Raw genomic sequence first — 27,034 nt, 5'->3', positions numbered from 1 at the left:
ATTGTTCTTATCTCATGTAGAAATGGCCCTTCATAAAATATATATGTACGATTGAACAAGGGATTTTTCTTTTTGCATCTCTACTATAAGTTCAATTAACGACTAAAAATATTTAATAAATTAATAAATTTAATTAAGCAAAGTTTAATATATATATTTATAATGATAGATTCTGAACGTCTTTTCCACAAGAAATTAATTTTTTTTTTAAGAATTAAAAACGTTAAATTTTCTTAAGAATAAATATAAAGATATATATTTTATTTAGCCTTATTATTATCATTAAATTTGTAAACTATAAAACTTTATTAAGTATTATGAAGAATAGAAAATTATTATTGTAAATCTGTGTTTACATTGTGTGCTTCTAAAGACAAAAAATCTTGTTACATTTTTTTTTTCTCTATTACTGTTTAATAATTAGACAGAAATTACAATCGTTTTGGAAATAATAGAGAGATTTTCTCAAGATATGTTGTGCTATCAAAGACGTTATAATTATACTGATAAAAGATTAAAAATGAATTGCTTTTTTTTAAAGTAAAATATTTACTGATTGTGAAGTCAATCGATTTATTTTTAAATTGCTGTTTTAAAGTTTGCTGTTTTAAATTCTACACTGCGTCAAATCTCTTTTAAAGATAATTTTATATTTAAAATTTATTTTTTTATTAATCTGTCTTCATAATTAATTGTATATTATTATCGTCATCTAATAATTGATAAACTTATTTTATTATCCATGATATGTTTCAAAATATTTTTTAGAAATATTTTAAAAATATATATATAATTTATTTATATTATCTTTATTGCATATCAACAATCGATATCGCTTAAACAATATATAGTTTAATGTCGCTAAAAAAAATATATCAAAACTTTGAAAAGCTTTTTGAATAATGTTTTAAGGCTACATGATTTATATATAAATCAAAAAAGCAAAGTTTATAAAAGTGCACATGTGCGTGAAATCGTATTATATAAATCTCATTTATCCCACCATAGAATATATCGATATAATCATACGTCGATATTGATGCATAATGGAGAAGGATCTTTGTTTACACGCAGTTGTCTGGTGAATCGCGCTGGCGCATGAGCGGCGTATGCGTGATTGGTCGGTCAACGCGACAGCCGGTGCACCTGATTGGTTGCCGGGAATTGTGTACGCAACGATGGGAGTGAAGAGTGAAGTGAGTCGCGACACGCCGACGGCGCACGACGCACGATCATTCGTACGCGACACGCGACGTCGGTTGGTTGCGCGGAGAGGATCGACGCGCGCGTTTGTCACGCGAGTGCGAAACGTTCTCGCCGGTTAAAGTTATGTCGCTTGTTACTGTCGAGCGAAATTTGTTTCCTCAATATGTGATCGGATGATATGCTCGGTGGTGTCTCGCTCGTTTGGGACGCTCGCTCTCGAGAGGAATCTATCCGTTTCGCTCTTTCTGTCCTGCTCCCCCAGAGATAAAGACACGAAGCGCCGGCAACAAATTTCGCGCTTCACGGAGGATTCGCGTCGAACATGATATGGCGAACATGATATTTTTGTGAGGAGTCGATGGTAAGTCACGAGATGTTTTATTTTGAAAATACTATCTGAGGATAAGATTTATTTAGAAAGAATGAACGAAATAATGGAAATTAATAGGTGTGTATGTGCGTGTGTTTATTTTGCGATATTAGAAATTTTTAATACTCGAAATACTAGGAATCGACCATATAATTGTTAAAATTCTCTTTATTTAAATTCTTTTATTATTTTTAATTTTCAACAATTGATTATCGAGAATTTTAAGCTATTACATATAATATTAGCAATGTAATAGCATCTTAGAAAGAGAGATAGAAGAGAATCCAATACTGTAAACCAATAGTATCAATCTCTTGTTAAGACGTATCACACACGTAATTTAAGTTTCTAGAAATAAATATTTTTCAGTTGATTGTAAAGATCGAGGTCGTTAAGCGAATGGCTATGATATTGCTCGTATCGGCAAACATCGGTAGAAGAATAATAATGCATCATGGTGCATGATGATTTATGAAAAATATAAAAATTTACCACTGTATGTGCAGTGGTTTAAATCGTCGCGCGTGATAAAGCGCGCGAAATTTCGCCGCGCACGCGTTGTGCATTTTTTCACACATTTTCTCTCTCTCTCTCTCTCTCTCTCTCTCTCTCTCTTTCTCTGCTTGTTGTTTTTTTAGTATCACGCTCAAATGCGCTGCGCTTTTTCATTCACAACTCTAGAAAGTGCAACAAGATATGAATTGATATTAGCGTATATTTGAATAGGATGGAGTTAATTAGCGCAAATATGGCTCGAAAAATGTTATTATTATTTACTTGTTGGGAAATCGATTGCTTTACAAAAAAAAATATTGCAATATCTTTCAATATAAACAGAAATAAATAATTTGAAATTTCTATGGTCGATTTGAATGAACAGAATATAGAATACAAAAAACAGCAAAACCAAAACGAGCCTGTCAACCTTTAAAAGAATATTTTTATTCGCACAGCAATTCTGACAGTTAATCGATCACGCGCGTTTTTAAATAAAAAAAAAACTATGTGCGTAAAAATGGGTCAACTCTTTTTTTCAAAGAAATTGAATAAATGCAATATTTTTCTGGACCAATCGTTTATTTAGAAAAAAATTAATACAAAACAACTGGGTTGAAAGAAGAAAAATGTATATACTTATATGTAAATATATATTTTGGACTAGATTATTATTTAATTATTCGACGATATATTTTCGAGATACATATAATTTTTAAGTTAATTCGTAAATTCAATTTATTTCGATGCGAACTATATTACGCATATTTTCAATCTACTTTCTCTAATCTATCATAGGAAGAGTTTTAGTTTGTTCAATAAATAAAAGAATGAAATATTATTTTATGCATTTATATCACGTAAGGAGCGTGAAATCGCTTCCGGGTGAAGAAAGTTTACTATAGCGTTTGCTTCGTCAGAAAATGCAACTACGGTTTCCACGGCCCATTGAATTGTCGCAATTCGCGTCGAGAGAAGGAGCGCGTGTTTTTCTCATCGTAACATTAATCTCTCCATGCTTCCGGACGATAGCCTCGATCATGGTCTCGTGTTGCGAGTTACTATCACGTTTAGAATGGCGTTTTTTGTTCATCGGTAAAATATGCCGATTGATTTTTTTCGATCAATTTCTTCATTCGTGGAAAGAAAATTATAGATTTTTCTCACGTGAAGTTTTTTTTATCGTTTCGATCAATAATGTATTGCATTACATTCGTTTGTTTAATAATATATAGAAACATGAAAATAAACAATATATGAATGCAGTAATATATAAGTTTAATTTAGATGTATGTCACATACATCTGAATTATGGATGTAATTCAACGTTCGATTAAAAATGATGCAAAATGGATAAGAAAGAAAAATATGTTTTTCTAAATATTTAATATTTCCAGTTATTTTAAAGCGTGTTCATTGCGAGATTATTTAGAGATTATCTCTATAGAAATATAGATCATACAATCAGATAACATAAAACGCAAAAAAAGCTACAATATGTAGTTATGTCAAAATGAAATTCAAAAGAAATTCAAAAAGATTGAGAAAATAGAACATAAAATATAACAAGAATTGTAAAATTATTATTACAATTTTTATTTTATTTTACATTTTCTTTCACAGAACATGATAAATATATTTTCTACATTTCAAAACAATTATTTGATTATCCGAACGTTTTGTCTCCGATTAGTTACGATGTTATTGTTCCATAAATTACACGAAAATTAAATTTTTTTTTATTAAATATCAAATTACTTAAATATTTATGTTGAGATCGTGCAGGTTAGATAATGTATTATAAAAGCAGATTTTTCTATTTTAATAATGCAATTGATCGGATGTCCGCGTTACGCAAAGCATTGACTTTACGGAAACCTACTTTATATAACTACGCATATGTACTGTGCGTTCTTCGAATGGACTACTTTTTTTAAAGAATATATGCTGATATTAAAAATTTATAATTTTTAATTATATAAATATATAAATATATATATATATATATATATATATATATATATATTATATTTTTATTATTAGTTATTAATAAACTAATAATAATACACACATACACACACATCTTGCATTTTATTACGTATATACATATAGGCACATGCATATAATAACATAATAAAATGTTTTATAGAGAATATTACAGAGAAAATGACGTAACATAACTAAAATTTAACTAAAATTTTGTTTATAATTTTTAATTGTCATCATTTGTTCACATTGATTGAAATAACAAGTTATAGACAATGTTTCTGTATAGAGTTGTAAGACCATGTTTCTGTTGCATATACATATTATATAGCAATATATAGTCTTTTACGTAAATCATATGCTGTTCACCACAAGACATCAGGAATCATAGCGAATAAACTTGCATCGAACAGCTGCATTTTATGTGTCGTCAAGGCTGACAATGAGACTTTATTTTACATGTATAAGTACCTTAAACAATATTAATTAATTATAGAACACGAAAATTTTAATGACACAATTGACAATAACGACACCTTAACTTACACGAAACTATTAATCATAACTGTATTGGATATGTTTTGTATATATCAGAAAATATATAACGACGATCGAAACTCTTATAATTTTCCTCTTGTGATAATTTTAAATATCTGAAACGGAACGTTTCTTAATTGTGATTTTATACAATAAATTCATTTCTACAATAAATTCATAAAATAAATAAACTAAATAAATTTTGAAACTTGATATTATCGATATTAAGAAAATGCATTGAAAGCAATAAATAAGAATATTGATTATTTTGCATTTGATTTAATATATATATAATTAGAATATTTATTTACTTTTTATTATTTTATATCGATTTTATTATAATTTAATTAAAATTAAATAAAAAATTACGTGCAATTGTAGATGTTTACAAATTATGCAATTAATATGAATGTGTGATATCATCTGGTATTTTAATTTAAATTATTTTTACAAATTATTTATGTTTTATTCTTCAAAGACGATAATTAAAATTTGCAATCAATATATTTTAATTTATCAAAAAAATTTTGAAGCTTGAGAAAAGTACAATATTCCGTAAATGTTATATCCACGAGATATTATATTGAACTATACGATAATAAGAGTTCATATAACTATACTTAATGTTTGTAGTCGACTCGCTTCTAGATTTAAGAAAAAGACTTAAAGATACAATTTCATCGAATTACATCTAATTATTTGTAACTCTAGACAATGTTTCTGTAACTTCTACATCATGGTCTCTTACCAGACTAAAACGTACTGTGTATAGTTTCACGTTTAATGCAATTGAAAGTTTTAACTTTGAGACAGTGAGTATGTAATCTTGAGCATAATCAATATCAAAGCTAAAGCGTATCATATTTTCTTTGCATTATATCTATTTTCCTCTGCTTGTGTAGGAAAGCTTCTCTATAAGAGATATAGTTTGATAATTTACGTCCTACTTGGTCACGTCATTTATGATGTAAATCGTGAGCATTTAACTATAATCATGCTTTGTAATTCTATAATTGTAATAAAAAATATGCGATGCATGGAATTCTTATGAAATAATATTTTATTTGTATTTATTAATTTTATCAATTTGTAATCAATTTCTCTTCTTGATGAAAATATTTAATATTGAAAATTACAAAACTTTTTTTAAAAAGTAATATTAAACTTTATCACATATTTTATAATAGCATAATAAAGAGCGCATTATTTTTTCACCAATTTTAACGAATCTTTTTTTAACAGAAATAAGATTTGAGTCTTAATTATCAGGGTATTTTATATTGAAATTAATATTACGGTAGGAAAAAAAGAGAATCTTTCAATATTTTCCAAATAAAATCTAGATAAATTTTTGTTAACAATTAAATAAATTAAATAATAATATTTCTGAATACATACGTAAAATATGCGAGGGAGAATAGGATTGCCTATATATTTCAAAAATATCTATATACATATATAAATCTTGTTTACTTGATAATTAAGTGCGTGACTGCAAAATAAAGTGTTCAGTGAGTAATATAGCGAGAGAACATAATATAACAGAGAGAGGAAATTCGCATGGCTTTAAATAAAGTAACGCAGAAACACTGGTGCTCTATGTTTTACACTTCCGCGCTGCTTCGACCACGGCAAACTTTTCCTGAATTCGGCCGAGCGGCGCCTATTTATATCGCGCCCGTTAAATTGCCTGCAATATATCCGCTAAGCGACTCTCGCTATATAGACTTCGGTCGGCCGAATCATCGAATTAAAAAGGGCATATCCTTAGTGGTTTCATGGCGGAATCGATTATTTCGAGCCTCGCCGAACTCGCTAATTGTCGAAATTATACATCGAATTCGCGCTTAAACGTTACGTTATATCGCATTGCGATCATCGTAAATCAAGTTTGATTAATGCTAATGTTAGGGATTTGTTCGTTATAGTTGTTAATGCTATGATATAGAGAGGCACGAAGTTTCCGATGCAATTAAATCTGATAAGAATATCTGATATCCGCGCAATGTGAGATAAAAGATTACTTAAAAGTGATCAAAACGTTAAAATTAGTTGAGCCTTTCGTTAGAAAAGTATGAATAATAATAATAATGGAACATATTACATAATTATTGTAAAAAAATTTATATTTATAATCGATCCGATGATTACACAATATAATTGATCATTTTGGCAAGTAACGTATTTTTTTTTTATCCGAAGAAATCTCTTTTTCCGACAAATATAGTCCAGGAATTGTAATTCGCTATCGCGAAAAGAGATGCGGGAACGGGAAGATTTTTGAGAAAAAAATAAATTCAAGTGTCGTGTCAGACATGAAACGTCTCGATGGATGTACGCGCGTGGGCGCCGCATAGGCAGGCCGGTGATACAAAGTGCAGGCATACGCGCCAGGTGTAAATAAAACCCCCGGGTGTAACGTCGTCCGAGCGTGACGACTAGTCCGGTCTTTTCTCCCGTGGCATTGTCAGCTGGCCGGTACGTTTGTTGGCGTCCCTTTGTGCGCTTGTCTCACTGCGGTTTTACTTTGCCAAAGGCGTGCGACGATGCCTCTCTATTTGCATAAGAATTCCGCGTCGCGCTCGCGACCCGATAATGGAAAAAAATACGTTCGAGTTCAGGCAGGATTTCTTCTTGAAGGACACGCTCCAGTTGTACGAGAACCTAATAGAATCCAAGCATGTTGTGCCCTTCGATTTTAATAATGCGATACATTGTGCACGAGCGATTAATAATTGATCCGATTAAGAAAATTGGAAAAAAAAAACATTTTTACCACGAAAGAGAAATATGTTACAGTGAGAATAAATAGTTTTATAAAAAAAAATAATACATTATATCTTTCGATAATACATATAGTAAAATATCGCGATTATGCTTGAGAAATCTAAACAAAAATTAAAATGTCAATTGGAGAAGATAAAGAATGTATCGGAATTAAATTAAATGGTCTGGCACACATCCTGTATGATGATATCTGTCTTTTAAAGAATTTACGTGCATATTACATCACGTTTACGGCGCGAATACATTCATACACACATACTACAGTGAATGTTAAAATTAGTATCGCTCGATGCACTAAAGCGCGTTCTGCAACGTGCAACCGATAAGAGGTGATATCGAGCACGTTAACCGGATACGCTTAGAGTACACAGACGCTACGGGCATCTGTTTCCGTTTAAATCTCCTCCGTTTAATCCCTCGCAAGTCTATTTATGTTTATCAGTTTGACATATCGATTCTATTTTAGCACGTTTTAAAGTTCATTTTACAAATGCAACGTTAATCTCCGTTATGTCGAGTCTCTATAAAGACTACTGTTCAGTTACAATCTCATTCTTACATTACATGAAAATTGAAATATAAATAGCTTAATCATTGGCAACTGTTTATGTGTCTTGGAATTCCGCAAGATCTTGAACTTGCGATTTCAGGCGGAAGTTTGTTTTTCTTTTTATGAAAGGAGGGGCTGAATATATAAACGGATCTCGGAGCGTTAAATCCATATGCGAAAAATTAGGAGACCTAAAAGACTCGCATTTTTCTCCGTACTTGGCGCGCTAGCAACGTCTCGTCTGGGTTCCGCGACGGGATTCTTTTCGGGGACCCGCCGCACAGATATAAATTTTCTGATTTATTTGTCTTGCTCGTGGCGAGAGGGGTGGGCGGCCAGAAATATATACACGTAGACGCGCGCGCGCGCGACTGGCCATTATAGCGAACCGTATGAATTACGGCTACGTGCATGCACCAGTGAGGTGCAGTCATCGGCCCGATAGCCCCCGATAGCCCTTTGGCTTGGACCCTATACTTAGCGGATAATCGACGCGATATACTGCGCTTATTAGCGGGTATAATAAGCCACATGCCGAAGACCCGGAGGGCCTTCGAGATTCGTTCCGGCGACCGTTAAGTAGCCCGCCCTTCCTGGCCGTTTCCTCCACTCCCTCCCACACGCCGTTCCCTTCATCAGTCTCCCGTTCATCTCTCGGAGAAGTGGTGGGTGCGTTTGAGAGAGTTTTGGAAAGAGTGCGTGTGCAATAATGGTAATTGGCCAATGATGTTACATTGACATTGTGAACACGAATGAGTTTGTACTTGTGCGGATTCTGAAATTATCGTTTCGGGGATCTTTCGAGAAGAATTACACGAAAAATTTGTATAAATGAGCTTACTCCGAGAATTATGTACAGTCTTTACTCTGCCGTAAATTTCGGATTTCTATTAAGATAAAATAAATTTCACATTGATAAACGTGAATTCACCGAAGAAAGAAAATAAGATAATTCCGAGATGAATCAGAGTATAAATTTTTAAAATATGAGATACATGATATTATTCATATGTTTAATGTTTTCAGTTTATTATTTATTCATATTTTAATAAAACAAATTTATTCATATTTTTTGTATGGACATAAAAAATAATTCAATAAAAAAAAAATTCAATCAATTTAAAATAGTCAATCTGAGGAAGGCTTTTAATAAAACAACGATCGAGAGATTTTATTCAAGATAATAATAATAATAGTAATAATAATGATGACATGGGCATTTAATGAAACTTTCAGTTCGTAGATTTAAAAAATAATTGATAATTGATTTTATTTGAAGAGGTCTATTTGTAATAATTGTTTTAAATCCAATACTCGAAACACGATTCGTTTTTTTTTCTTTGTAGATCTATCTATTATATGATCCAACTATACCGCAATATTAAAGGAAAGATAGATCTGATGATTTCTTCTTTTTACTTTTCACACTATGTATATATTGATAAAAATTAAATTTTAAATCAATACACGAATAAAAGATATATTAGATTGATATTTTAAGTAAATATGCTCATTGCTGTTTTCTACGATTTTTTCTATTCATCTTAGAACTGTCTTATAAAAATATCGTATTATAATCGTAATCTATGGGGCATAGAGAGGCACATCTACACTTACTTTGGCGAATCAACAAAAAAAATTTGGAGATGCCGGGGATCGAACCCGGGGCCTTTCACATGCAAAGCGAACGCTCTACCACTGAGCTACATCCCCGAACGAGAATAGATCATCATGGAATCGTAATTACTTTTATTGCTTTTGGAAGAGGACAGTAAACAAGTTCTAGCAATACATATCTCAATGTCTCAACGCATAAACAAATGTTATAAACAAATATAATAATAACACTTGTTAAGACTGTGCCAATATTTTAATTATATACATATATATTATAATGCTATTATATTATATATACATAATATTATTTTATTATTATCTTCTAAAAGAAAAAAACAACAAAACATTATTTTTTGAATGAGCTTCGATTTTTTATTGGCAGGTTTATGTAACCATTTATTGCCGGCAATTGCCTTAAATCTTTTTGAACAGTAAAAAGCAGATTCGATTATAGAGAGCGTATAAAGGATTATGGAGAACGGACTCGCGAAGATTTTATACTGGGGCGGACCGGAGCGCATACCGCGCTCTCGCATAATGCACCATTGTGTGTTTTTTCGATATAGCGGAACGCGCGCCATATCGTTATATCATTTCCGAAGAATCTCGCAATAATGCGCGTCGCACAATAATTCCGAGAGAAGAAGGAGGTGACTTACTCTTTGCTCTTTCGTTCCTAGAGCGATCGAGTCAAGTTCCGTTCGTCGGATGAATGTGAGTTTATCCGCGGGGCAAGTGTTTATAACAGCTTTTCTCTTGTTTCTGCCTCTATGACTATGGTAGAGATAGTAAACATAGTTCGTGTATTGTAGGCATTATTTTCGCGAAAAAATACGACTAAAAATTTCTGAGATTTATAAGTGGAATTCAATCAGATTTTTTATCAGAATCATAGATTAAAATGCAGGAAAAATTGGAAAAATGTCGAGAGGGATCATGTGATCGTGCATCACTCGTCAATTTCGACTTTTGATATCCTGATATTTTAAGAATGAGAAAATATTGACTCTATTGATATTCGATAAAGACGTTCTAGCATATTTTGTTGCATAATTCATAGGAATTACAAATTACTCTTTTAAATTACTGTTTTTAGTGTTTTGACATAAAAGTTTCTTAAGATAGCAAGTTATCAAATTATAAGGCTCTGTCTAGTCTCTTTTATTTATCATTTCATTATACATACGAGTTACGATCTTGATTTATATTACATGGCGCAACACATATACACAAACACACATTCATTCCGCTTTTGCAAATAACTCATATTGTCCAAGACTAGTTTTATTTGTGTATCCGCTATCGGCAAATAAATTCATTAGAGGGATAACATTACGCATTGTCGAAGGGTCGCGTTCTAACTGTATACCAGGATTAAGGTGCTTATGATTAATTATCTTTTCGGCCCTCGATGCAACTTATAATGACGATCGGTGCGTAACGCCGGTGCGTAGCTGGGGTGAAAAATGCACGGCGGCATATGGCGCGACACGTGCGACTAAATAACCAGGTTTATGTAAAGCAAGGGCGCCGACAGAATTTTCAAGACATTAATCCAGTAAAACTGTCGCTTTTTCTTAGCTTGTTTTGAAAAAAAAAAGACTTATTTGTGATTATATCTAAAAATGTAATATCTCTCTTGTTTATTGTAAATGTCACAACATTTTTTAAAAAACCCGCATTATTTTTATGTCGATATAAACGTTCTCTTTATATCACGTTGTGACACTTAAATAAAAAAATTTGCTTCATTGCACATTTTTCTTTTTGTAATAATTTAATTTTAATAATGTAAAAATTATTCATTGGGAATTATCGATAAAATACACATTGAAAAGTTTAAAATTATTATTATTATATTATATTTTTGATTTAATAAATTTTCAACTCGCGTAGAAATTTTCCAAGATTTTTTCAGATGCAGCATAAATTGTGATTAAAATTCTCAAATTTATCTCAAATAGATATGCAAATTTTTATCAATTTTTCAAATAAAATTCATGATTCTTTTAAAAAATTTGATAAGATTCTAAATAAATTTTAGAAATTTTTATGCGAATACTAATACTTGTTTTTGACATTGGATTACCTTGCATATTCGACGCCCATGTTACGTTCACGCACACAATCATATGTCGGCCACAAAATAATTTTTACGGTACAAGTCTCACGCTCACAAAACGACCCTCAATGCAGCTCAAGTCGCTTTTACGTGAAACTTTCTAACATGCGAACATGTGATGCGCCACGTGTATCCGCTGCAATAAGTAATTTCTTATTGATCGACCCAATTATTCCGTTAGATCGAAAATAATTTTGATCGCGAAAAACTGAGAAACATTTGAACTAAGATAATTACGAAAGATCTGATCTGGTGCGAAAATTTGTCTCTTAAGAATAGCACAATCAAACACCATCTCGAATAAATTCATCATCACAGTAGAAAGAACGTCGAAAGAATAAATTCTTTTAAGATGACATATGAATGAAATGAAATAATATGAATGAAAATGACTGATGAAAATCTTTTAAAATTAATAGTTTTAATTAAGTAATTTAAAATTTTCATTTTTGACAAGAATGTACTGATATATATTACACACGGACTTTTACTAATAATTTGTAAGAGAGAAAGAGAAAATAATTTTTCAATCAATTATTTTAAATAATTTTTATGATACTTTACGCTTTCAAGAAAAAATTGGCTGCAAATTGCTCTGCAAACTTTTCCAAGTATTTTATATTCCGTAAATAAAAATTTTGAGTACTTGACATAAGCAGTATTTAAACTAGACATAATATACATGTGAAGCAAGTATTATTCTCTCAAGAATCGATCGTTAATTTTTGGTCCTCGCGAGATCGCCAGTCCAATCACTTACGAAAATGGAAACTGACACCACGAACGATCGTCTGTGATCGTTGATCCGAGAAAAAAACGGTCGACTTCGGAAAAACGGGCTTCTTCATCGGGCGCAAGCATTTCTTCGCCGCTCGTTTAACTCGTTCCGCGCGATAAATTGGACACCACTTGACGTAAAAAGAGATGGCATCCTTATAAGCGTATATGAGAGGTAATTAACCATTAGTCTTCGAGCGACCGATCGGCGCCTACAGCTCATGAAACCGCTGCCTTAACATTCTGCTACCCCTTTATTGATAATATTACCGATAATATTGTCTGTAAATTTTATGTTTTCTAATATTTTAAAACAGGTTTTTATAAATCGATTTACATGGATACGCTCTTTTTAGCATCCATTATCAATGCACACATCTTATCTCATTGTTGAACAATGTTGATTGTACCGGATTGTCCATCATTGTTAACATGATGATAGTTTGTTTTAAATTTTTCTCAAATATGCATACTTGACATTACATCAGATATTAAAAGGGGCCATATTGTATTTTTATATTAAAAATATTATATGATTGAATTGATTCTTGCAGACAGAATTTTTATTTCTTTTCTTCTTCTCTTTTTAAAGAGATTGAACTTTAAAACAAAAAGTCCTTATATTTTTTTTTTCTGTGAGCAAGCACGAAAAATAATTATTTGACCGGTACGACTCTTAATTATCGGCCCTCGTATTTTATAGTTACTCTGGTAACTTTCCGGAGTAACAAAAAAAAAAAAATTGAAAAGAAGAGTGACCCTGCTTCCGGTTTGTTCTTCGCGTGCATTGTGAGTGGCAATGGAATGCGTAAATTCGCACAGTGTTTATTCGAATGTTTCTCGAGAGAGCGAATTGCCTTTAAAACTGTGATTATTCTTGATATTCCGTAATTATTTGTTTGTTGACATACAATGTGACTTAAATGACATCATCATGTCATAAACATGCGATATAGTGAAAGTGGAATACATTCCATTACCATTGATATAGACTGCTCGAGAATTGTCGTTTCATTTATAAATTATACAATAACGACTTAAATTTTAACTTGGTTTTTATCGGATTAAATTAAATTTTTTTTTTTAATTTTAGAATTTTAATTATAGCTTTAATTATATGTATCAAAATAATTCATGACAAGTAATAGCCTCTCCGAACTCAAATTTGAAAATGAATATTTGGAAATAATTAAAAGGAAGATAGGCATAAAAATTAGAAAAACAAAAAAAATATTTTCTTCGCGATTGTATAATTAAATATAAATTTAACATAATGATTACCAGTTATGACTATAATATTATGACTACATACAATGTACGTGCGATGCTTTCTTGTATAAAAGAAAGAAAGATTTATAAGTTGGGCAGAGGCGGGGAGAAACGAAAAGTATACCTGGCAAGCTGCAATCGCACGTAATGACTTTAATGATAGCTCATTGAATGTCTATCGCAGGAAACGCAGGTGGAAAAGGAGGAGCCTCGTCCTTCGGTCTTTTCCTTGTGTATACACTTGAGTAAAATTGCGAGAGCATTGCATCGTGCGGCTTGCAACAATTCTATAAATGCAATAAAACAAACGCGTGTCACATGTATAGCGTATCTTGCCATTTTTTCAAAGCTCGCAGTAGAAAGATCTGTATTATATGGCAATAAATGCAATATATATTTATATTTATATAATATATTTTATAGACTTGCATTTGTATACATATCTATTTGCATATTTATCAATACGAATTCTAATAACTATCTCTATAAAATCACGATATATTTTTTTAAATCAAACATGGCGAAATTTGTGTGATTGATAATTATATATGTTATAATTTATTTAAGATTGAAATAAAAATGTTTCTAATTCTGTATTATACTTTTCAATATTATTGTAATAATTGAAAATTATTTATAAGAAAAAAAAAGTGCTAATATAAAATGATTGTTTCTAATTTGTATTGTTAATATTCAATTAATATATAGATAATAAAAAGAAATATGTGAAAAAGGAGAGCTGTATATTTAAGGTAATATTTTTCAATGAGAAAGAGTTGAGAAATGTTAAAAATAGCCATTGTATCATGTTGGCGCGCTGAGGAATGTGCTTTGATGTGACTGGTCGAAATGTGCGATATGTAACCAAGCTTGCTCATGTAGACTATAAAATTAATTTACATGCTTTGTCTACTCAATAGACGAGTATGTGCGCGATCTATGGCATTTATCTCACGTCAATTTGAAGCAATGTAATACATAAATAATTTGTCCATGTGTATAATATATAAAATATATGAAAGGAAATATTTAATCTTAAGAAAATAAAATGTATTATAAATTTAATTTTTTTAATAATAAAATTTCTTAAAAGAAAAATTCTTAAAAATTAAAAAAAGAAATCTTGAAATATATTATTTTCAATAGTACATTAGAACATTAAATAAATCGATCAAACAACTCGAGACATTATACTAATTAAGGATTAATGTCAATAAATAATTGTGTACCATTTAAGCGAAATCTATTAGATCCCTCGATATTTTTTTACAAATCAAGTTCTATCCATTCATTTGCAACATTTCATCGTTAGAGTAGAATCACGATATCCTGTCCGCTTTTCACGCACATTGAAAGAAATCAAGCGCGCGTTCTCACGGGATATGTAAACCGCCGATTCGCAACGATCGTGAATAATGTATGCCACGGTGTTTTCACTTATTAAAATTTTCATCGCGCACAACGATGACGATGGCGGTGCGTATGTTGCGGAATCACGCATGATAAAAATCGCGATTCCGTGACTTCGTTTCGGAATGCGTCATGAACGCGGCTGTGAATCAGCGCGGAATTAATAATCAAATTGATTTCTAATACACGATCGTCGATGGGATTATTAATCTAACGGGAATCTGTGCGGCGACGAGAGACTCGTCGCGCTGACGCAACTGGAAATAATCTCGATACTGCGAGCGGCGACGCGCTAATTGTATTTATTAGTGAATAGGCTCTTTGTGTCGTATCGACCTCGCACGCAAACGCATCCTTCGCGAATGGCTGCTCGTTGTCGTCATCGAACGTGCATTAATGGCGAATCGAAAATGGAGATTTAACGAAGATATAGGCACATGATTAATTGAAACTGCAACGAAATGATGATTTTCACATCTCTAATATAAAGGATTAATGTTGACGAAAATGAATTTCATGTCATATATGTATATATATATATACATGTATGTTTACAAGTTTTTTTTTTATACACTTGACAAAAAATTTGACAACCTGTGGCTCGATTAGGCAAAATTAAAATTAACGTTGATTTCTTCAATTGAACTACAGATTTAAAAGAATAAATGCTTCATGTTTAATGCAATTATAATATATACTATAAAAAGATCAATATATGTATATATTACAAGATAATAATTAATAATAATATAATATATAATAAATAATAATCAATAATTATTGGACAGAGATAGACAGTGAGGGATATGACTTTTATTTTATTCTCTCTAATGAAACGGGGAAGCATCTGTGGCGCACGTGTAAGATTGCGGAAATCTAAGCGTAACGCTGTAAGCACTACTCAGACGAATTAAAAATAAATGGATGATCCCACGCTTGCCAATGACGTCATGAGTCCGACAGGGATCAATGGGAGAGTCAAGTCGCGATAATTGCGACAATCGTGGATGCTTCCCCCAACGAGAGACGCTCGATTCATCTTCCCCTATATGTGTATACAGCTTTGTTCCCTTCTATTTTCTCCTTGTTCTCTATTTTCCTCTCCCTCTCTCATGCATGTGATAGCTTAAAATTGTCGAGTAATACACGTGCAGATATTTTTGTACAATTATAGTTCGCTTTTTATTCGCATATTTCTAAAAAAACCTTAATGAAATGTAAATTATCGTTAAACATATCTTATTTTTGCAAGCAAGATAAGAAGCAATTTAGTTTATGTATCTACTTGCTATAACGAAAATATTGTGTTAAATTTTACTTTAATCTTTTTCTTCTTATCGATTTCGTATGTATTGATAATATAAGGTCTTTCTTATTGTTAGTATAGTATACATTATACATATATTATCACAGTTTCCAATATCAGATATGATTTAATTTTAAAAGTAACTCGTCACAGAACCATTAATAAATCGATTGTCGCGCAAAGAACTTCTTATAATTTTGCACTTCTTCTTTTTAGCTTCAGATGGAGAACCAAGGTTACGAGGAGGAGCAATCGCGCGCAGAAGAGCAATCCACATTTGAATCTCGTTATCGCGATCGGCAGTCTCATGATACGATCGATCGAAGTGATCCTGTCGTTGCAAGGACATTGTCTCCCGATAGTCACGTGTACGAGGACATCTCCACCGATACGGCGGCCGCTTCTAAATTTTCCGAACGGATATCGTTTCCGGATGAGACTCGCGAGGTCGAGGATCGCCAATCGGCCAGACAAGCCTGGGTCGATGAATCATCGTCGATAGCGGCCACCGCGATTCTCGACAGATCCTTCCAACAGAACTTGACTTTAGCCTCCTCGGCGAAGATCAGCGCCAATCACGATAGCGCGACTTCCTCGTCGCGAGCGGTGTCCGGAACGAACGAAGATAACCTTGAGGAAGTCTCCAAGAATCCTCGCGAGCTTCCAAGATCCATTCCCGATGGGAACACTCTCGAAAGCGTGTTCTCGTCACCACGGGAGAAGGATTCGTCGCGAGACGCGTCGGTGCAACTTGATCGGCGAACGAACCGCAGACGCAGGAAGAAGGACTGCAAGCATTGCAGAAGCAAATTGGCCGTCGCGAACTCCTGCGAGAAGCTGGACGAGCTGACTGGTAGCGAAGAAACGATCTTAAGAGAGAACGAGATCAATCACCGAAACAAGGATCCGGATTTTACGTCCAGTCTTCTGTTCCGGGATTCGCTGCTGAGGACACAGAACATGAAGATCTATCCGATCGTGAAAAGAACGAGTCTCGAGGATATCAGCGCCAAAAGTCCCCCGATTGCATTTCTTGAGAGTGAATTGCACTCGACCGCGTCCAGATTCTTGATGAACGACAAGATGCTGGGCCAGGTGACGGAGAATAATCAGAACAAGATATTAGGAGTATCAAGAAATGGGACTGATATGAGGATTAATTCCATCTACTCGCAAGATCGCTGGTACGGCAAGGAGTCACCGATATTCTACACCGACGTCAAGGATCAGAATCCTTTTCAGGTGAATTGTTTGCGAAAATTCTATTTTCTATTTTTTTTTTAATTTATAGATGTGGTATGGTATTCTTACATAAATATGTGTTTTTTTGCATATTTTATTTTACAACATGCGAATTAAAATATTTTGATAGGAAGAAATATTTTTTTCATATTTTACTTTGCGAGGAGATAAAAATACGAAGATTTCTTGAATCTTAATAAATTTATTTTAAAAATTTAAACGTAAAACATAAACATAAAATGTAGGATTTAAGAAAAGCGTTTCATTGTATGTCGATTATTTAAATAAAATATAATATAATATAAAACGACGCGAAGAATTATTACATTTAGAATTATCGCTAAGTGAAGAGGAGTTCGGAGAATCACTGGCCGACTAGTTTCGAGTAAACGACTCGCTGCCAGAAGATTTAGTTGAACAAAGTTACCGCTATGCGGCGCATTCAGATATAAGTTTCTCGTATTAGAAATTCATCGAACACGGACTATTAGGAGGTTGCGCGGCACGAAAATCATACTTACCTGGCGCAGAGGCTACCGTGATCAACAAGGCGGTTCCTCCAGGGCGAGGCTTTTCCATTGCACTACGGTTAGGCTGACCCTTGCGAATACCCCTAAAGTGGGTATCTCGGGCGTATAATTTTTGATAGTCGGGACTGCGTTCGCGCTGTCCCGGATAAGATCAATATGAACATAATACTTTCTTGATAGCGTTATTAGAAGAATATTATGGACAATAACGAATATCGCGAACAATAAGTTTTCGTATTTTATTTTTCGTACAAATTAATATAATTGCGTATAATATGTATATATTATTATGGACACACACATATCTATACAGGAGAGAATTATAAAGAGATTATTTTACGTAAAAATATATAATATATAATAATATGACAAAGTATAGAGTAATATATATATCTATTAAAAAATTAATTTCAATTTATTAATACTTTAAGAAAAGAATTATCGCAAATATGCGGAAAGAAACGGATATTCTTAGAATGATTTTCTCAATAAGAGATATTTTTAATAAAAATCTCTTATCAACATATTAATTGTATCTGATGCTTTATAAATTTTAAAATAGCAAGTGTAAGTTATATGAAATATTTCTTTTAAAGTTTCTAAAAAAATGGATTAGATTATTATTGTGCTCGCGCTTTGGACCCTTCAGTCTTATCATCGCTTTTTTATGAGTCAATCCATTGTGCGGTAAGGAATTAGCGTTTAGAGACATGTGTATGTACAAAGCACGATAAACGAGTGGCAACGACGACTGGTTATGTCACCGCTGCACACGTGCACGCCGCACGTGCCAAATGTACGCATGAGCGAACGAGAAAAAGAGAGAGAGAGAGAGAGAAAGAGAGAGAAACGATTTTCCCCCGGCTTTTAAAGCTTCGTGACAGAAGCGGGTCGATTGGCATCTTTGACATTCCGTGGAGTGTATCGAGCTATCGTTAAACCGCTCTCCATCGCGTGTCATTAAATGTGATTGTTTTTAATCAACGACGATTGAGAGAGTTGAACAGCCCTAAATGAAGGTAAAGCTTGTTTTATCGTCGAATTCCGTGGTAATTAATCTATTTAATCCTTTAATCCTGTTTTTATTTTCTTCATTTAATCGTTTGCGAAAATAATCATGTTTGTGAATAGAATTATTATTTAATAGAATTATTAAAAAATACGATACGATGCCTTTCAGATATTAATAACGACAGGATTTTTTGTATGATATTTTTTTCATGTAAAAATATTTTTAATTGTATAAGTATTAATATATTGAATTTTATATAAATTGCATTAATATAATCGTGCGAGATAGCTTGCATCTTGAATTACAATATTTTATTATTTGTCTATAAAAAATATCGGAGTTTGATTTTTGTCTTTGTATTTTTAGTGAATATATATCTTTTAGAACTTTTTAAGTATACTATAGCGTTTGAAGATCAAGCCAGCTCTCTTTCCTTTCATCTAAAAAATAAATATGATATCAGGATTACTCAAAGGCCACTCTCTAAGAATAAATTCGCAGGTGTGACTTTATTTTGAGCGTCTTTTAGTTTGTGTTATGCTTTCTAGATAGTTTTCTTGAGACTTCCGTCCGAACGCTTTAACGAAGCTGAGAAACCGTGGCCGAGCAATGTTGAATTATCTCATCATCGTTATAAATAAAGTATAAAAGTTAAAATTTCTGCAATATATAAAAATAAAAATAAAATTACAAAAATATTTTATAATGAATTTAACGCATCTTCTATGTATTTTCTAATATATCATTTAATTTTAATTTATCATCATATTTTATTAAGACAGAATTCTCGTATTATTTAATTTATTTACAACTATAAACAAAAAAGATTTTTTAGATAAATGAAAAATATTTTTTATAATAAAAAATAGAATGTAATCTTTTATAATGAAGGATATGAAAGATTTGGTCATCGCGATATATCTGGGAGATTAATGGCTATCTAGAGAAATATATATTCACGGGATATTCGTGTCATACCGAAAATTTTAGTCAACGCAAGAGAATTAAATATAGATTAATATAAACAGGTGATTAAAAAGGATGATAAATAAAATACACGAATCTGTGATGAGAGAAATTATATCGGGAGTGAGCGTTTTGATCATCTCAAGTTCGTTTATCGGTTTACTGTTCGTTTGCAACTTCGCTAATCCTCATTGGAGCTAATATAGTCTCCACGAGAGAAGAAGAAGAAGAAGAAGAAACAGCCGCCGTCTGGCGCGGCACCGACATAAAGAAACAAAACGGAACGGAAGTGGAAAACGTCTATCTATAGCCCGGCGTAAACCTCGTCGTTAGCGAGCCACGCAACATCGAGAGAGGCAGACAGCAAAAATTACGAAAGCGCATATAGTAAAGTTGACATTTCTCAAAACCGTACAGTCAGTTATTAATCAGCTATTATTTTTGGATCATTCGGTGTTTTATGTTTTGGATATGAAAAAATTGAAAAGGCAAAGGGGATGTGGGAGTAATTTTTCTCTACAGTAATCTAGCAATATATTATTATTTTGATTGCGAAGTTCTGTATCTTTTTCTCTCTTTTTTATTTATTGTGCTAATGCGCATATATGTATATAAAATATATATGCAGAATTATATACAATTTATAGGTTCGTCAATCGATTGTTGATAAAAATTGAACCTTTTTAAGATTCTAATTCTATTTACTATCACATTGCTTATATGATAAAAATGTAACTTTTGAATCAATTTTTCTGGCGTTTCTCAAGGATCTTTTTTTTTAATTTTTTGCTTTTATTTTCTTCCCACCTTTTTCACGACATCATTTTTAAGACTTACGTTTCGCTTATAAATTTGCATTCGTGTTTTAATGCCGATCGTTTTAGTTACGTTCTTTTTTCCTTTTTTCAGAGGGCCTACTCCCTGCCGGCGCGAACGCACACACCGACCTCGCAGAATCGCGTTAATCTACGTCGAAGCGTCAGAAACGAGCCGCCACCGCATCCGGCACGTCTCGACAAACATCGCCGTGGCTGGACACTACACCTGGCTCGTCCCCTGAAAGCATCCGGATGCTCCAGCCCGCTCGTATCCCTGCTGATCGTCGTGCTGATCCTGTTAGGAGTCGCAGGGGTCGCATTGTACATCGTCTTCGGTAGGTGAATCCTTATTTATGTACACTGTTTTACTCTTGATGCCCTTAATTCTTTTTCAACATTTTACAAACTCTTTAAGAACTCTCGTGAATTTTTCTAAAAAAAAAAAAAAATGTTGCTATATAATATGAATTGTTGAATATAAAAAAATACATCTGCTATTGTATTAATTTCTGAATTATAAACTACTTATGATATTTTTTCGATTTTGTTTATTTGTTTAAACAAGGATTGTTTAGATGAAGAATTATAACATAAGAATATAAGGAGACTCTTAGTAATATTTTTTTGCGGCAAGGTGCTTATTTCTTTTTATCTTTTGCTCTTCTATTAATTCATTTAAAAATATTAGCAAAAAAAAAAAAAAAATAGAAAATGTATTATTTCACATATGTATATTGAAATTATCCTCTAGTTTATTGCGCTTGAAATAACAGCGACACTAGCTCGATGAATATTTGACGAAGTGAGAAATGAGTTCAACGGCTAGATATGCTATATTTTGATTGTCAGAATGAAATATTGTTTAGCGGAGATTAATCGATTGATGAAAACGTTTATCGAATTGATTTATATGGAAGCGTAATTCATCTCATGCATTTATGCTGACTGTAAATTAACTCATCTTGTGTTGTTAAATTATTTCAGAATTATTTCCATCATAAACTTTAGAAATAAAAACTGACTTTTTTTTATAATAAAAATTTGATTTGAAACCATTATTTTTCGCAACTTTCCAATTTATCTTGCAAATTATTTAGCATTTTTTTCTTCCGCAATGTAGTATCATTTAGCAGTTTTTTGCAGTCGTCACTCTCGTAACTTTCATAAATTCTTCATCTTGCCCTATCAGGGATTGCGTGCTAGAACGCCCTATATTGGTCGGGAATAAACGATGCATACGCTATGCACCCGCCGGTGCCGTCGCCTTATCATTTCGGACAATTAAAAGTATCTGCATCCATCCGAGGCCGAGGTTTAATTCGTCGAAGCGTAACAATTGTTCGTTCAACGATGAGATGAATTTAACCGCGGGGTCAACAGAACGTTTCCTTCGTCCGCGTGCGCGGTCGATCGAGTTGAAGCTCGGTCGCGCGTCGCGATGCGCGCGATGAAAAGCGACAAAAGCCAATGACCGTGCAACGTCTGGATAAAATCCTGTGGATTCGCGAGACACGACACATCTTTCATTCGTTTCTTCAGTCTTTGAAATTGGAAGCATAAAAGCGAATCTGGCACTTTTTATTCTCCAAAGTTTAAACAAAGAAAAAACTTTTGAGAATGTATTTACGTTGATTTTGAGACAAAACACGAGGAATTTTTTTATTCACTTTTTTCGCATTATAATTGTTTCCGGTTTCCAATATGAAAGATAGAATGAAAAAATTAAAAAATTAAATATTTGATTTGAAGAGAACTATTTTTTTCTAATACCAAAAAAAAAAAAAAATTGTTTAAAGGGTTTAAATTGTCTAAAAGGCTTTCACACATAAATCCTTTTCTCACATTTTATCGATTTTTTATTTCTGAATAGTCGGTAGTTAAGAACAGGCATGTCTGTCGAGCCTCGTGTTGTATATTTAGTCTATACTTCCGTTTTCACAGCGGAATAACGAGTTCTTTCAATCGTGATGATTGATCCGCTGCCTGTTACTCTTTTGCAGAGCCAGAAAAACTCCAGATCATTCAGCAGTACCTGAAGTCGTCGACGGGCAAGTTGACGGAGCAGAACGTTACATCCGGTGAACCGATCAAATCCGTGATTCCGAACGACGGGCCTGATCTGATCGCAACGACCAGGACGATGACGACGATGAGCATCGACGCATTTACCATGGCTGCCTTTTTAAACGGCGACGCGTCATTTCCGGAGAGCGTTTCACCGTCGACAGAAGTGGAAACGGAAGTCGAGAATCGGAACGCGAATGCGACGAGATATTGCGACGATTGCTTTGAAGGTGAGGAGGTATGCGTCGCCCTTGTCGGCGAGGAGGTGCCGATATGCAGAAGCCCCCACGATCGCGAGGATCCTACCGGATGCGCCGGCTTCTGTATCATCAATAAGCAGAAGTGCCATCGTCTCGACGTAGACGCCTTCAGGTTTGCGTCGATGTTTATCTTTGAAATTAATAGAATCTGTGCGATTATCGATTATTTTCGTACAGATATGAGAAGTTTAAAAATTTATAATGAATTCGTCGTTTATTTTCAATGGATTGTTTGTTAAAGATGTGTGGAGATCGAGCACTATTGCCTGGACGATGAATGGACTTGTTCCAATACATTGTGCATCCCCTTAAACAAGCGTTGCGATGGGCATATGAACTGTTATGATCATTCGGACGAGTATGATTGTGGTAAATATACATGACATAAAAATTGCAGTTGAAAGGATTCAAATCGCATTTGCCTTGGCATTTTCTTTTGAGGTTTAGATTAAATTTGACTAAATTTTAGAATATTATAAATATTTTGAATTTTTTAAAAATATTGCCGATTTTTTAACAACCGATCATTTTTAACATATTAAAATATTTTAGCATCTTTGATAAAAAAATGAAAAATCCTGAAACAAATATTAGATTTTTCTTCAATTGAGTGAGATAGTCAAGACTTGTCATAATCCTCTTGATAATGTTCTGCTCATTACTTTTATGTATATATGAAATATGATAAATAATAATTAAATATACACTTTCTTAATGTATATATGTATATACATTAAATAATAATTGTACAATAATCATAATCAGATAAGTAAGATTGTTATTTATTCGCCCCGATCTTGAAATATCGTGGAGCAGCATAAGCCGCTATCCGCGTGCAACTTTGTCTCTCGTTAAAATATACCGCATTGCCCCAGTTTGGTATGACCTATAACTTTCTGTTATCGGCTTTTCTACTTTGCCATTATTTGCGAGGCTTCGGTTTATTAGTTTTTTTGATATCGCTTTGGTCTCATATTTCGCGCTAAAGTATAATCGCAAAATGTGTATAATAATTCAATGCCAATCGAAAGGGGGAGCTTGTTAGAAAATAGTACAAATTATCAAATTTAGTAATCAAGATAAAATATTATACGTATATCATAATCTATCAATTATATAATTAATTAATAAAAGTATTCTTTCCGAGAAAAATCTTATCGTGGCTTGATTTGTTTGCATATAAAACAAGCACGTACAAAATACAAGCTTTTACAAAAAAAATGATATTAGTTTCTGTGTACAATATTACAATTCGTTGTATAATACTGATTAGGATAAAAAAAAAAGTTTGACAAGATGATTACATCGCGATCATTATTGAGATTCTACAGAATGTCTCTTATGTCAAATTTTTATTCCCACGAGAGAGATTTTGAGTGAGATATAAATTCTACATATTTTTTAACAAATCATATTATAGTATTTATGAGAACATGTAAGTACGCATATCCGGTCGAACAATTCACGCGTAATTGCTCGCTCGAATTAACAAGAACATTGCTCTTGCAATATTTAATATAGGCGTTCTGAGTAGACCGAGAGGCAAAGTACACGAAGCAAGTAGAATGCGATACTATCGAGTGGTACTACACGTTCTTTTTCAGTCTGCAATCTGGAGACCCATTTTCAGTGCGGTAACGAGACCTCCTGCCTTCCGTTGGAAAGGAGATGCGACGGAAAGATAGATTGCTGGGACGCAACTGACGAGATTAATTGCACGTTAGGTGAGCGTTTTTCTTTCTTTTCTTTTCGCGATAACGACGATGTCAAAATGTTTGACGAAATGAAAATATTATGTTGTAATAGGGTGGAGGACTATCGACATTTTCGTAGTATGTCTATGGCATTGATTAATTAAATCGAGAAAATAAAAAATAATCTGCTGAATTTTTACATAGTGGTATCTATTGAGCATTTCTTCGGTCATATTTATTTAGATTCTATTACGATAAAAAGTAATAGCAAAACACCGCGAAAAAGTCATTTTTTTCTTGACAATTTTCGAGCATTCTCTGTAAGCATGATAATTCTAACATTTTATGTTTTGCAAGATATGTGATAAAAAAAAAATCATGTGGGACATTCTATGCAAAAATTCAATGCAAGCAGAATTAAGCGAAAAATATATATTCGTAGTCTTGCTTTTGAATAGCTTGATTCACAAAAATTCTTTTCTTACATCTTTTCTTTTTTTCCCTTCCGTAGGTCGTAATATCAGTTGGTGTGAGTACATTTGTATATTTGAAACGCACGAGTTTTTTGCACGAAAATCTGCATGTCTACGCATTCTATCAAACTGCCAATAATGTATACGAGTTCCATTAATGCTTAAAAATGTTTTTTTTTAGTATTAAACATTTTAACTTATTCAACCCATATTCAATAAGTTGAATGGGTTAAAATGTTTTATGACTAATCCAATTGCTATTACAAGAATGTTGCATGATTTATAACGATTTGTTCTTATGTATAAATCTGGACTCAAATATATTCCGCATATAATATATATAATTCATACATAAAAAGTGACGATATATATATATATATATATATATATATATATACCGAATTTTTCTCACGCATTTACATAGGATGTGACACAAATTCGACCAGTCACTTTTTATGTATGAATTATATATATATTATATGCGGAATATATATATATATATATATATATATACAAACTTAGTAATCACTCTTCAAATTTTCGACAAATACAATTGAGATTTTTTGAAAGAATAATTTTGAAAGTACAATATAAATATATCATTAAGAGAGAATCACACACACATGATTAGAAACTTGTCTCGAGTTATTTGAATATTCAAAAGCGCATCATTTCAAATATCTGCTTAAAGTTTATCAGCGATTTTCATTTTAGCTTGCCCCTTGGACAACGAATTTACTTGCAGTAATGGGGAATGCATATTAAAAGTTCGTTTTTGCGACGGACTATCGGACTGTAGCGATGCATCGGACGAGCCTCATGGGTGCAAAGGGCGATGCAATAAACAAGAATTTACATGCCAGTAAGCCATTAACATACATCTCTCTGTATAAGAAATAATTAAAAAAAGAAAGATATACATGATATGCTTTTTAAATCTTCTATCTTCTACATCGTATCTTTTAAATGCCTCTCGTATTCTTTCCTATTTTGAGCACATACTAAAATAATATAATATGATATAGTAAATATTGTACATTTTAATTAAAAATTTTTTAGTTTATAATACATTTCAATTTTATTATGGAAAAAAATACTTTTTCATTCAGCATATATCGCGTCTCGAATTTTTTCGATATATCTCAAAAATGATGTTCTTTCATAAGAATAGAAAAGAATTTGTGTGTGAGATTTTAATTCACAATTGTACCGATAATATTGTGTTTTGTATACGTAATAATTATGTTATATAGAAACGGCAGATGTATTACGAAGGGAATGAAATGTAACGGGGTTGACGATTGCGGAGATGGCACGGATGAGAGACACTGTAAGGATCGGTTCACTTAGTAGTCGCACGTGAAGGAACAAGATATTGCCAATTGGAAAAATCAAATACAGTATTTTATACAGAGATAAATATATATATATATATAATGTGTATATAGTGTTATATAGATAAAAATATAACAATATATATATTGAGAAAGTGCTCCATCTTTCTCTTTTTATCCTTCTTCCTCTTTATAATTTAACGATTGTA

The 27,034-nt window shown here is 32.5% G+C and overlaps 1 protein-coding gene and 2 non-coding genes across 4 annotated transcripts; 2 read left to right on the top strand and 1 right to left on the bottom strand.

Moving 5' to 3' along the window:
- The first annotated feature begins 1,228 nt into the window (after nucleotides 1-1,228).
- On the top strand, nucleotides 1,229-26,980 carry LOC126849862 (uncharacterized). Of its 2 annotated transcripts, XM_050592165.1 has the most exons (9): nucleotides 1,229-1,567; nucleotides 16,649-17,674; nucleotides 21,092-21,335; nucleotides 23,001-23,436; nucleotides 23,566-23,693; nucleotides 24,929-25,048; nucleotides 25,530-25,547; nucleotides 26,206-26,353; nucleotides 26,745-26,980. In XM_050592165.1, exons 1-9 carry the CDS (start codon nucleotides 1,565-1,567, stop codon nucleotides 26,839-26,841), a joined length of 2,220 nt encoding a protein of 739 aa, XP_050448122.1. In that variant the 5' UTR covers nucleotides 1,229-1,564; the 3' UTR covers nucleotides 26,842-26,980. The 2 variants fall into 2 exon arrangements, with proteins under 2 accessions (XP_050448122.1, XP_050448123.1); XM_050592166.1 differs by lacking the exon at nucleotides 25,530-25,547.
- On the bottom strand, nucleotides 9,573-9,644 carry Trnaa-ugc (transfer RNA alanine (anticodon UGC)). The gene has a single exon. It is a non-coding gene; the product is annotated as a tRNA-Ala (tRNA).
- Nucleotides 18,188-18,349, top strand: LOC126850162 (U1 spliceosomal RNA). Its single transcript, XR_007687506.1, has one exon. It is a non-coding gene; the product is annotated as a U1 spliceosomal RNA (small nuclear RNA).
- Nucleotides 26,981-27,034: the final 54 nt, after the last annotated feature.

The sequence above is a fragment of the Cataglyphis hispanica genome, chromosome 5 (genome assembly GCF_021464435.1).
Source record: "Cataglyphis hispanica isolate Lineage 1 chromosome 5, ULB_Chis1_1.0, whole genome shotgun sequence".
In the NCBI taxonomy this organism is placed as follows: domain Eukaryota; kingdom Metazoa; phylum Arthropoda; class Insecta; order Hymenoptera; family Formicidae; genus Cataglyphis; species Cataglyphis hispanica.
This window is presented reverse-complemented; position numbering and strand designations above follow the sequence as displayed.

Bases quoted from the DNA above. Each gene is read 5' to 3' on its own strand.
- LOC126849862 (XM_050592165.1), top strand. The intron at 17,675-21,091 runs GTGAATTGTTTG...TCCTTTTTTCAG, and splicing joins AGGATCAGAATCCTTTTCAG to AGGGCCTACTCCCTGCCGGC. The intron at 23,437-23,565 runs GTTTGCGTCGAT...TGTTTGTTAAAG, and splicing joins CTCGACGTAGACGCCTTCAG to ATGTGTGGAGATCGAGCACT.